Genomic DNA, 13,537 nt, shown 5'->3' with positions numbered 1-13,537 from the left:
TTAGTTAAATACACTTACTATAAATAATTGTATTTGTGACAGAAGGTTTTAATTATACCCATTTAAGCTTTCCTTGTTGATTGGTATTAGAGTGGTTTTACTGTAAACTTTATATACTTTGACCTGATCTTTGCCCTCCTTTTATTAGTTCAGAAGTACTGTATTTTACAATTTTAGGACCTAGTATTTCAAACATTTCGCAAGGAAGGGCTCCCTGACCCCCTGCTAATATGGGGGATTTCCATATCCTGACCCTCTGGTGTTTCGGACACCTCCAGAGAAGATTTCTGGGTGCGTCACTGATTTAAACTACTAATCACTGAGTAATCAAAAGATTTCTGTAACCACCAATGGATTTTTGTATACAGGTTTTTCTTACTACCTCTTAGGTGGTTCATTAAGAAACCTTCTAAAACTATTATTCAATCTAATTGAAGAAATCTAAAAATAACATTCCAAACATATAAACAAATATTCCAATGTTAATATTAAAGTAAAATCTTACTCCAAAATGCAAGGTGTTCAGACTTATCCAATTTATTTACATATTTTATTTTTTATGAACATTTGTAGAATAGATTTATAAGAACGATTTATAATGGATTTTGTTTAAAATTCCCCTGAAAAATTTTGAAAAATGAATATATCCCTGTATTTAAAAAATGTTATGTCTGAACATTTATTATATACAGTATTTTCCTAGATTGTTATAGTTAAACCATATAAGATACTATAAAATTCATATAAATTACATGACCTTCTTAAAACCATACTGTGACTTCCGCATTGGTTCATTACAAATCTCTTATCTGTTTGATACTTTAGGCTTTATTCATTTTTCAGAATTGGCAACCAAAACGGCCTGATTTCAACTGATGTTTGACTAATGGTTGGTTTGCTAATTTAATGTATAAAGCCCCAATTAATTTCCTTTTGAAAAAATGAGGTACCCAATGTAATATCCAAGGAGTTCGGATCCCCCAAATTTTTAATTTTTCCAATTAATTTTTTAGTAAACAATTATTATTATTTAAATACTTCAGTATTACTGCTGAAATATTGTTTTTAACAAAGAAACTGCTCAAGAACTTTTTAAGGAACAAAATGGGGCCTTACTCTCTCTCCACTATGGGGAAGTATCAGTTGTCTGGACCCCCTTCCCAACTTCATTTCTGGCTAAGTTTTTGCCTAATTCATACAGTACAATAGTCTTCGGACCAACAATGATGTGCAAATTGTTTACTTTCTGTCAGCCCTCTTCTCGTGTTTTCTTTGTGTTCTTTTATCTTTACATTTAATGGTCTTTTCTGACAATGGCAAATGTTTGAAAACATCCTGTTTACTTCACAATCCTTCCATCATGATTTGACGAATATATATATATATATATATATATATATATATATATATATATATATATATATATATATATATGAACTTAGATTATATATGTATATATATATATATATGAACTTAGATTATATATGTATATATATATATATATATAATATATAAACTAAGTTTACTTAATGACAGATTCATGAATGTGAAACGAATTGCTATTCATAATGCAGTTTCAAACTTTGGATAAATGTTAAAAGTGGAGCTTTAGATGCGCAGTCGGTGGCTAACTAGCGTGCCATGTTAAGATTGCACAACAAATTAAATTGTGGTGCTGCCCTGGGCACTTCACAGTCTAGGCAATAACAGCGGTCTTAGTACTTCGTCTTCGAGCACCTCGACTGATCGGTTGGAAGCGCGACACCGCGACCCAGGTGCCGGGCGAGGGAACGATCCCGTTGAAAAGGAGAGAAATAAGAGCTTGTTAAGACAAATCCTAAAACCGAGTCTTATGAGATCGTGGATATTAAGTATGTTAATGACCAAACGTTATATTTGTATCCCAGGCTGTAGACAGTTGTGGTTCGCAAATACATTCTTGAACACTACGCAACAGTAGCAAAGTGCCTCCAGTGGTTGTGATCATGAAAAAGCAAAGGTGTACTAATACTCTGTCTTCTTAAGGAAAGCGATCAGTGGTCCAGGACACTGAACTTATTTTAAATATATTCTCAAGGAGAAATCAATTCAGGATTAGAACTAAAAAATTACATTTTACATTTGTACTGTTGTGGGGTGTATTTTTGCCAGTGCCGGGGCAACGTTCATGTCCCGGTGTATTATTGTAAACAGTCTGCTGTGCTTGTTTGGAGGAAATGAATCAAAATCCGCCAACTTACTATAGCCGAACAAAGTATAATCGTAAAAATAAGAAAACTTGATAAATTAGAGATAATGTATTCCTGTACTTTATTTGAGGAAACAGGTAACATTTCAATCTCAATAATCGTTATAACCTCCAATCCAAAACTGAATGAGCTGCTATAAATTAAATACTAGTACGAAAAGCTCTGTGAGTTTCTTTTTATTTTTAAATTGGCAACAAGTAGCAAATAATTATAAAAGAGACAACATTCAGAGACGTGAAAGTCAATAGAAAAATGGAAGATCGCCAGTTATTGATTGATAGTGGGACTAGTGACGATTAATTAACAATGAATTGGTCACGGCTTTCTAACAAACAATCACGGGTTTAAGTGTGAAAGAAGTCACAAAAATAAATTAAATGAATACAATGCAGCATACACTTTTAACTTGGGGTGAGGTGAAAAGTTAATATACCTGTAAATGCATATTCCTGTATCTGCCTTGTTAAATGTGCAAGCTATTTTTTATTTCATTACCTTCTTTTAAAACATAACTACTAGCCTAATGTAAACTGTTATTGTATAGTTCCCTTAGGACTTTCCGCCAGTACCAACTAAACTTGCTCTAATACCTATAAACCAAACATGCCACTTCGTTGCCACAAAATAACGCGTACTTTGATGTTGGAAATCGGCGATGCCCGATGTACTATGCTATACAAGAATTTTGTTAAGAAAGCTAAGACCCTTTATGCAGCAACCTTTCCAACTCAAGACAAAAATTATTACAAATTAATTCGTGTACCGTCGAATAATCTAGTCTAGAACGAAGGATTAATTTGAATTAAAATTAAAAATAAATCAATATAAATATAAATAAATAAATAAAAATTTAAAAAAAAAACAGTAGCAGTCGTGGGACTGCCGATAGAAGTGAAAACGGAACTATTAAATTGAGAGTAATTAACAATACGTTATAGTAGCAGTACATCTGTAATTGTAAATGTGACGCGTTTTTAATTTTCCAATTTTAAAATCCACGAAAAAATATTATCAAATAACTAGAAATATATTTTACCACGCTAGTAAGATAAATCTTATACCGTAATAATACTCATTTCATGATGAAGAGGTTAAATATTAAAAACATAATTAAAATGAATAATGCTAAATTTTAAATACAAATATTCGTACAAATATTAAAAATGTTTAAAAATATATTCGTTGTTTTCATTATTCATTTATCTGTATAAAAATATGTTGTAATTGCTCAATATTAATAGTTAGTTAAACATAGAATACAAGTGAGTAAACACCGAGTGAACAACAGTGAGTTGAACACCGTTGTAAATAATACAGTTATTGCTACGGATAAAGTATATAATTGCAATAACAATTAAACCCACAATATTTTTAAAACTAATAAATTAGTTAAATTAACTTGGTTCTTTCGTAAAGGTATTTTTATTGCACAATAAACTAATTTATTGAGTTAATACGGTATCAGTGAGCCAATGCGCCAACTACAGTTCCGGCAGAAACGTTCACTCATCACTTCATACGCTACTACAGGCTAAACTAAACTTCCAATAAAAAAATGATAAATTACAAAAAAAATATTCATCTATTTTCACACAACTTTCTCGCTGACAAATTTTGTCTGACCAAAAAATAAAAAAAATCCTCGCTTACTACTTTTTTCTTGTCATTGTAAACTCTATGTAAAATGTAAACAATAATCAAAATTATTTCGAAATTTTTTTAATATTTAAAAATGTAACCAATAGATTGCCAATATTAAGAGCTTTAATTTGACGCATCTTACAGAATTGTACGACATTGGCTTCACTTTTAAATCGCGAGAGGAAGCCGTAAAGGTCACTGATTTTCGCAGTCTGTTTTCATACTCCGCCGGGACAGTTTTAACACAGCGAGACTGACTTTTTCATGCAGGTTAGTAGTTCGCGGCCAAGTCTACGGTTAAAAAACACAGCGAGACTGACTTTTTCATGCAGGTTAGTATCATTAGCATGTCGGTGACGCGAACCGAGGATTTTACCCTCTACCAAAACGCTCAACGCGCCTAAAGAAGTTTTCACTTCAAAAAAAATTGTTTATTTAAATATAAATATTTATGTAAACGAAGTCATAAAGCCCATAAAATACACAATATCTTATTTTAAAGAATGGCTTCAATTATATCAAATGCAAGGAGTAAGAATTTAAATTGTCTAATCATCAATGTTCTACAAATTTCAAGTTCGTCCTTGTCCACTTTTTTAGGCCGTTGGGCGATTAAAATCTAACGTTCACATTCACAGCTGTTTGATTTAGACGTTGACTTGACACCATTGCTGTCCAACTGTCATCCCTGCCCTAACAAATTAATGGGTTGCCCTATTCCTGTTGTTACTATTTGTCAATAAAGCACCAGTTTGTGTTTAGGTTAAGAGTGTAAATATGATACTATTTTAGTCAATTGAAATCACACAATTAAAAATATTACTAAATGTTAATTAAAATTATAAAGCATAGACTGTGTGCAAGAAAAGGCATTAATTCTGTGGTGGTTGTTTATAGTTTTATTAAAAGATAAATATTTAGTATCTACAGGAAATATCTTAATGATTTGGTTCCTCATATGCAGGAGGAACAATCAGTGTGGCATAGTGAATCTTACAGGTGTGTCTTATTTGAATATGTTTGAAATATTGTTTTTTAGCCTATAAGTAAACTTAAATTAGACCTATTATGTAGCATAAACTGAACATTTTTTACAGTAATAGGACCCTAGATTATCAATCAGACCAAAACTATTCCAAAATTGTATCAATAAAACTGACCACATAAGGTGTGGAATAAGAGAAGAGTAGTAGTACCTATGCCAAAGACGAGGAAACAAAAGGTTTTGTTTAGCCTACATCAAAAGACGATAGATTTTTTATTGAGGTTGTAGATACGGACAGTTGGATTGAAGATGTTTGTTACGCAGTGTTAAGTCAAATATTTGTTATTGTGAAGGTGCTTATTTATTTAATACGGACATTTCGTTTTCATTTAAATTCTGTATGTATGTAATAAGAACAAAAAAGGAATCAACATTTTATAGGAACAATAAAATATTTGAATAGTAAAATTAGTGGACTTGATACTTGTAAAAAACAAAGCAATGAACAAAAATTAATAAATAACATTTAGACAAATAACTATGACAATAACAGATCAAAGATTTTAATATACAACAATCTGATCGATATCCATCGATCTCGATGTATTAAGAAAAGTAAATGGGTTTGAACATTGAGCAATTAAAAATATTTTTAAGCAGACAAAAATTTGCCAAGCTTAGCTTAGTTTCTAGATTAATAAACAACAGTAAATGTTGGATATCAGTACAGTTGAGAATAAACCATTAAAAATATTTAATTTGTGATTATCGACTAATTCAAAAATTAAAATGTTTTAAATTACCATTAAAACAATAGTAAAAACGATCAATCACGAGTAATGAAATTAAGCCCTACCATTTGGGTATGAAGTAATAGGCCTAATGTATACTTGTCAATCAGGCTTTGATTCTGTTGGTTTGATTGTCTAGGGTCCAGATTACTGGTTATACAATAGGTTTCAGTAAAATTAAATCTAAATGAGGCTTGTTGGATAGAGTATACTATTAGGCTATTTGATACACTTGTAGCTTTAGATTAAAACTTTCATGATAGAAAATAATTTGATAATCCGGATTACCGCTGTGAAACTGCCAATGGATTCCACTAAGCAGTTTCACCTCACTACCCCCATATACTTCATAGCTACTTCCTACCACTAACCGAAGCGAGAGAAGAAAATGGCACATAACAGTCTTTGAAACCTTAGCTATAAACTTACAAATGTAATCTGTTCGCTAAATAAAAATCTATGGGTTGGTAGTATTACATAAAAAAATATAAATTTAACATTTATAACCTATTTTAATTTATTATAATTATTATAATTAAATAATATTTAAAATTTAATTACACTGTCAGCGGCTAGAACAAAAATAAACCATAAAAGGCACATCACAGTTGGATTTGAAAATCTGAACAAAGAATTACAGATTTGCATGTAGATTGTCCAAACTTGACTTTTTCCTCAAAAATACAAAATCAGCTCCAGCAAGATACATATACCATGTGAAAGTACACAATATACACTACATAATGATATATAATACAACTGGTTTTATGTACTGAGACTCTTTCATTAGGCTACTAATGAGGTCAAGGTTTGCAAGTAGACAGTCCAAAATTTAGTTTTTTTCTCAAAAATACAAAACAGCTCCAAGGTGACACATATACCATGTGAAGGTACAAAATATACACTAAATGATTAAATATAGTGTCATTCTGGAGCTGTTTTCTATTTTAGCGGATAAAACCAGATTTATTACATGTCATAATGTTGTGTTTATTGTGTACTTTCACGTGTTATATGTTGAATTTTTCCTCAAAAATACAAAATTAGCTCCAGCAAGATACATATACCATGTGAAAGTACACAATATACACTACATAATGATATATATATATAATACAACTGGTTTTATGTACTGAAGCCGTTTTATAATACAAGAGGTTTTATGTCCTGGAGCCGTTTTGTATTTTTCTGAAAAACGTAAAGTTCGGCCTGTGTACCTGCAAAACTAGAATTCAAACTCGTTGGTATGTTAATAAAGACTTTCTCAGCGCATAAATCCAGATGTATGAAATGTCGTAATGTTGTGTGTATTGTGTACTTTCACCTGATATATGTATCACCTTGGAGCCGTTTTGTATTTTTATGAAAAACGTAAATTTTGGATCTTCTACGTGCAAATATATGATAACGATTATTTGGCAACTAAATACTGTAAAACATTTGTCAGCGCATAAAACCAGATGTATCATGTCATTTTGTAGTGTATATTATATACTTTCACGTGATAGATTTGTTTTGCTGGAGCCGTTTTATATTTTTGAAGAAGAAGCAAAGTTCCGACAGTCTACGTTCAAATTTGTAAATCATTGTTGTTATTTCTAAAATCTGCCGCCGAAAATAGCCAGCTATCATGTTGTGACCTTTATGGTTTATTTTTGTTCGATCCGCTGACAGCGCAATTATAAACGTCAAATTAGTATTTAATTATTTAATGTGCCAACCTGTAGATTGTTTATTTAGTGAACAGATTACTTATGTAAGTTTATAGATAAGGTCCAATGATTGTCGTCCTTAATTTTATTCCCTCTCCTCGATAACTGGTTATCTCGTACGGTGGGTGAAGTGAGTGGAAATCCTCGGTGAAATAGCTTCTCTTACGCTGGCGGCCTCCGCGCCGACCAGACAGCTGACTGTTAAAATAGGTGAGATTAAAATTAGACCTAAATGAGGCCTGTTGGATATAGTATACTATTAGGCTATTTGATAGGCTTTTAATGCTTTGGATCAGCTTGTTAGACAGGTACACTCATCTTTTGAGGACAAGAACCTTGTTCAGGCTACATTCTGTGACTTGAGCAAGGCCTTTGATTGTGTTGATGGTAAAATTCTCATCACTAAATTAAAATTTTATGGATTTTCTGGGTCGAATCTAAGTTTTTTTGAATCATACCTCATTAATCGTAGACAATTAATAAATGTCAATGGTCAATGGTAAATGTGGTCGGAGGAAACTACCGTGAAGTGGGGCGTTCCACAACATGACATGGGGAGCACACATTGATTACTTAAATAAAAGACTGTCACGAGTTATTTATCTCTTGATTAGACTGAACGATATAATATCAGTAAATTACATTAGAGCTGAATATCTTAACTTCTTCCAATCTGTTTTTAGATACGGACTAGTACTGTATGGTAAATGTTGCCTAGAGAGCATTGTAAACCACATTTCAAGAACTTCAGATTCCAAACTGTTATAAATTTATATCACATCATTTATAGCTTTAGATTAAAACTTTCAGGATCGAAAATATTTTGAAATATTCCATGAGTCTTGATTCAAAACAAATTCCCAAGTCAATAATTAATTTTGGTTCAACAAGTATTGGAAAACTCCAAATGAAAACCGTCCAAAACCCATTAAAAAACTCAAATATTCTCGTAGATGATGTACACTGTGATTTGTAATAATATCTAAGAATATTGTATGGTTTGCAGATGTGATTAATTAATGCCATGTAACTGCCCTGTGCCTTATAATTAACCACTAAAATCTAACTGGTTTAGAAATAACTAAAAAGATAGCCAAAAAATTCCTTCAAAGGCTAAAATTAATCTTTTTCAGGGTTTCCTTAACTACCTGTTAAACTTGTTACCTATTGTGAGAAATAAATAAGAGTAAAAGCTGGGGTAAATTAAAATATTGTTTTAAGTTTTCAAATAGCCTGAGACTAATGAAATTAGTATTTAAAAGAGTAGTCGTAAGAACAATATCATATTTTATGCTGTAAATAATGTTTATTTTCCACAGAACTAACTTGGTTCTATTTTATCTCAATAATTTATAAGTCTTAAATTACAAAAAAGTTAAAAGTTACCAAAAGAAAATGAGCGCCGGTTTATTAGCATAATCAATAGGCCTGTTTATTAACATTAAGCCAGAGACTACAAGTTTTGTATACAGTGTAAATTTGTTTTTGTAATACAGTGTTCTAAAAAGTTATGGTTTTGGCACTACCTAACATTAAAAGGTTAAAAATAACTTATAGCGGACTCCTTATCACATGATGCCAAGTTTGAGAATTTCGTCCTAAAAAAATCTTCATAATATTGACTAGCCAGTGGGATTCTGCTAAAGTAAAATTTCAAACTGGAGTCTTTCAAGTTTGTTGTGTAATATCACGTAATTGTGATACAAACATATTCAGAGTCCAATTATACTGTAACTTTTCAGAACTATCAAGATTATAGCTTATACTATTTGTATAATAAACACACTAGTTGGTTGTTTGTATAGGTGACATGATTACTTGTTTCTCCATCAGTGATAATGACCATACAATCATTTACCCAAAGGGGCATTTGTAAGGTTGTTAAAATACATTTCTGTATTTGCATTAAAACTAATCGAAGATCTTAGTTTTCTTTAATTTTCCAGTTTGCAGCCCGTAGGTGTAGGGCTCTCGGTAAATCCACCATTCGGTGCTATGATATATTAGTTGGGAATAACAACCACAATATTGTAATCTCCATTCATTGGTTGTGATAGTGTTAGGTAAATTGGAACAACACATAACTTGCTGTGTGCATGGGGGCACCCTAATACCAAGTCAAATAACTGATAAAGACTGACAGACGTGTGTCGTACTGCCGCACCATGGCCAAGGCTATGGTATGAGCAGTTTATGAGTGGCGATGTTTCATTAATAATTGTATAAACTATGTACAATTTTTAACTTTAAATAGACAAAAGAAATACAATTTTTTTTAAATTTATATTTAATTCTCTGCAGGTACCGTGCTCATAGTAACCAAATTACAGGGTTAAAACTGCAACAGTTGTTTTAAAATTAATTAAACATTAGTGTTGTTCTGTTTATCATGTAAATGTTATAACTAATTTAATTGTCAATTTTCTTATACAAATTCCTTAGTTATTTGAAGGCCGTATAGAAGTGGAACAGTCGTGAAGAAAAAACAAATATTACAAGGTATTTTACAGTATTTTTCAAAGTTTGTAAAAGTGTATACCAATTTCTCTTGAATTTGTACTCTTCTGCTAAATCATAGTAAACACTATTCGCTTTTAATCAATACAAAGTATAAACAGCCAAGCGAGTAACATAAAAGAAAACACGAAGTAGTTATGAAAATTCAACACAATCAATCTAGTTAAGTTGTATTTCTCTTAAAATGCAATATAGTAATAGTGATATACCAATTAGTAATTCAAAATTGATTCATGATGATTAAATAGAATAAGTTTATTATGCTAATGATTTTCTTTCATTTTATTTACTTCATTCAATTTTATAAGTTATTATATTTTTCTCAAATCAGTCATCCAATGAACAATTCAATAAAGAATCTTCGCCTTCAGACTGTTACATAATGTCTCTCGTAGTAGTTGTAAAAGCATCCATACTAATAATAAGATTTTCAGTAAGCAAATGTTTTGGAGCTGCTGTATATATTTGTTAAATCAGTTAAATGTTCACTAAGTCATGTACCCTATCGGGTACACACACTCTTTTATAACTGTTGTGTACCTGATCGTATACACATGGGGTTTTTGCAAAGTGCGTTGTGCGTTCTATGGGGGTACACGTTGCTATGCATTTCCTTATTGCGTTTTTATGGTTTGCCTGCCTTGGTGGTTCGTTAAATTTGATCCCACGCTTAAATAAATACCTCAAACTATTGTGTACCCCGTCGGGTGCACGATTGCTTAATTTTTTAAGTAAATACATTTTTTAGGGATCCCGTGTGGTGTAAACAGAGAAAAATTAGAAAAAAATATATTATTAAAATTTTTGTTGTGCAAAATTGCAAAGCTCATATACTTTTCTTGTTATATTTAGACGTTTAACTTAAAAAAAGAGATTATGGTTGTTTGCCATTATTATTGAAAAGTTTGATGACATATAAAAAGTACAGAAATTAGCCGTCGTCATGAACGTGTTAATAACCATGACCATATTTCACTCCTTTTTAATAGGACTATTTTCATTGACTCCTTACAGTTACATTTAAAAAATTGTGAAATAATAGGAGTTTTAAACACATGTGATATCCATGGTATTATTTCACAATTTGCAAACTGAACGTTATATTCAAAATAGTTCTAAAATTGTTTCCAAGCCATATTGGGACAGTAAATCAAAATGAACTTTGCTCACTCCATATTAGTTGTATCAAATTGTATCTCAGCTGTGTGTTAGGTGCACTTGAGAAAACCAGTGATTGGTTACTGTGTGTCACACCTATCTATTTACCTCCACACATTGTGCAAGTAAAGGTATTCCAGTTGTAACAGTAATCAAAACTTGGTTTTCAGTTAAATATTCTAGTTGAGACCCAAATGTCCAAAAATGGTTTTTGGAAAACGTTTCTTGAAAATTGCGCGTATGTTTGTAAACCATGCTGTGACCTAACAAATAGTCCGATTTTTAACGTTACAGCATGTGGGTGTAATGCTTGCTAACTAGTAACTAAACATAAATCTTTCATTCTTTAAATTAAAAAATTATGTAGGTGATTGCCTGAAAAATTATTTTTGTGATAAATAAACTAACCTTTTACCTTAAAAAGTACTAATTATTTGTATTTAACTACCACTATTTGTAGTCCTTTAATTAAAAATGCAAGGGTTGTTAAATCAGCATAAATATTGGAAAAGCTAGTAGTATCTTAGTTTAAAATATCGATCGGACTTTGGGTCTGGGTTAGAGATAAAGCAGGTTCAAATCCTGTCTGCAGCCATAGCACTATTTACCTTGTACTATACTGACTCTCTGCCTTATTCTGTTTCACAAAATCTTCGCACAAGACTGTGACCCGTTGGGATATGCTGAATGAGGCGGGAAAGATCAGCTCCTTCTTTACATAATCGTATATAATATATGTTATTTTTGTTTTGTGTAAAAGTATAATTATTGATCTCTTGGAAATCTATCTATAGGATGTGAAACTTGGATTTTCCAAAACTCTCCTGTTGTGTAGAAACGGGAAAGTAAATGTTTATTATAGAAAATATCTAATATATATGTAAATAACTGTTGTGTTGTACTTTTGTTCTATATATTTACTTTCTAGTCACTAAATTTGAGTCTTTAGGATATAAGGTTCATAATACAAATATTTTTTTTTTTTTTTTTTTTTTTTTTTTTTTTTTTTTTTATTATGGGAGTGCCGATGGCCGAGCGGTCTAAGACGTCGGACTTTGAGTCTGAGTTAGTGATATCGCAGGTTCGAATCCTGTCTGTGACCCTTGCTTTTTTTATCAGTACCATTGTCCTTGTACTGTATCGACTCTCCCCCTTATTCTGTTTGATAAGATCCTCGCACAGGCCAGTGGCCCATGAGGACGGGCAGAATAAGGCTTAAAAGGGGATCGGCTTCTCCTTTTAAAAAAAAATTTTATTAGATTACAAGCCTGGAGAAGGAATTCTGAAACGGAGGAATTATGTGTTAAATTATTTAGGTTTCAATAAACTCCAGTGTAAAACACTGACTTTTCAACTTCAATCACTTAAAGTTCTTATCATTTTAGGGTTAAAGACAGAACATCGACAAAATCTTATCAAACAAAAAGAAGCGGAAGCAGCTCTGACGATGGTTCAGATGATGGCATCTTGGATGAATCTGGCTTAGTCAACGATCATGGCCTTTACGGGTCACCACTGTTCCAGCCAATTCATAATCAATCTAGAAAGAAGTAAGTTTTTTTTATCATACCACAGTATCATTTATAAATTGTACTCCTCTTATCCTTATAAAATCACGCTTATTATTTTATTCTATAGCATAAAGTACGTTATATTTGATAAACAACTGCAACTTCACTTCCTTTTTCAACGATTCAGGAAACTTTACTTAGTCCTGGATTCGTTTTATGTTTCTTGGCAGAAAATTAGTAAATCAAAGCTGTAAAAATTAATAGTAACAAACAAACTGATATACAATCACTTTTTCATCAATTTGAACTTAAGTTCAGTTAGAGACGCAAGAGTTTATTCACTTGATTCTTAATTTTCAGACTGAAATATGTAATTTATGAAATATAAAAAAATAAGTTGTTTCTTGGTAGAATTTTGAAATTAAATCCTGCTTATGCATGTTTAGGTTAGTAGGTGGTGATCCATATGTTTCTATCAGGAATATATTATGAGACCTGTGGAGCATAGGCACCACCTTTAATCATACTGCCCAAAACAAAAGACAAAATTGCCACATAAATGCTATAGGCTGAAGTCAGTTGATTAATGTATACACATTTTAGTCGTCCTGTCCATACTGTTTTCATAGATACTTTGTCATATACTACACTATAATGTGGTAAATACATATGTCACTCAGGAAATAAAGATATTAATTTGTTTGCAATTCCTCAACAAGAAAAAAAGTATCAAAACAAAACTTGTCTCGTACTACTAAACCCAAACTCTAGTTTTTAAGATAAGGTTTAACTATTTGAGCATCAGAACATTTTTGTTCTTTGGAGGAATTTTATGCACTAAAGACCAATAAAATGTTTGTCCAATGGTTATGGTAAAACGCTTCTGCTTTGAAATTTTCATAATGTTCTAGCATTTTATTCTTAAAATTGCCTTTACATAAAAAAAGATTTGTCATCTAAGTTGGAGTTAAAT

The 13,537-nt window shown here is 31.4% G+C and overlaps 1 protein-coding gene across 3 annotated transcripts in view; it reads left to right on the top strand.

The window, feature by feature from the left end:
• LOC124368850 (KN motif and ankyrin repeat domain-containing protein 3-like) overlaps positions 1 to 13,537 on the top strand; it is a 135,117-nt gene that overhangs the window by 99,533 nt on the left and 22,047 nt on the right. For 2 of the 3 annotated variants that reach the window (XM_046826295.1, XM_046826297.1), the window contains one exon: positions 12,439 to 12,603. The exons of the other annotated variant lie outside the window; for it this stretch is intronic. In XM_046826295.1, coding sequence (XP_046682251.1) covers positions 12,439 to 12,603 — 165 coding nt within the window. The remainder of the gene's footprint in view (positions 1 to 12,438; positions 12,604 to 13,537) is intronic. 3 annotated transcript variants of the gene reach the window in all.

Source organism: Homalodisca vitripennis, chromosome X, assembly GCF_021130785.1.
Source record: "Homalodisca vitripennis isolate AUS2020 chromosome X, UT_GWSS_2.1, whole genome shotgun sequence".
Lineage (NCBI taxonomy): Eukaryota > Metazoa > Arthropoda > Insecta > Hemiptera > Cicadellidae > Homalodisca > Homalodisca vitripennis.
This window is presented reverse-complemented; position numbering and strand designations above follow the sequence as displayed.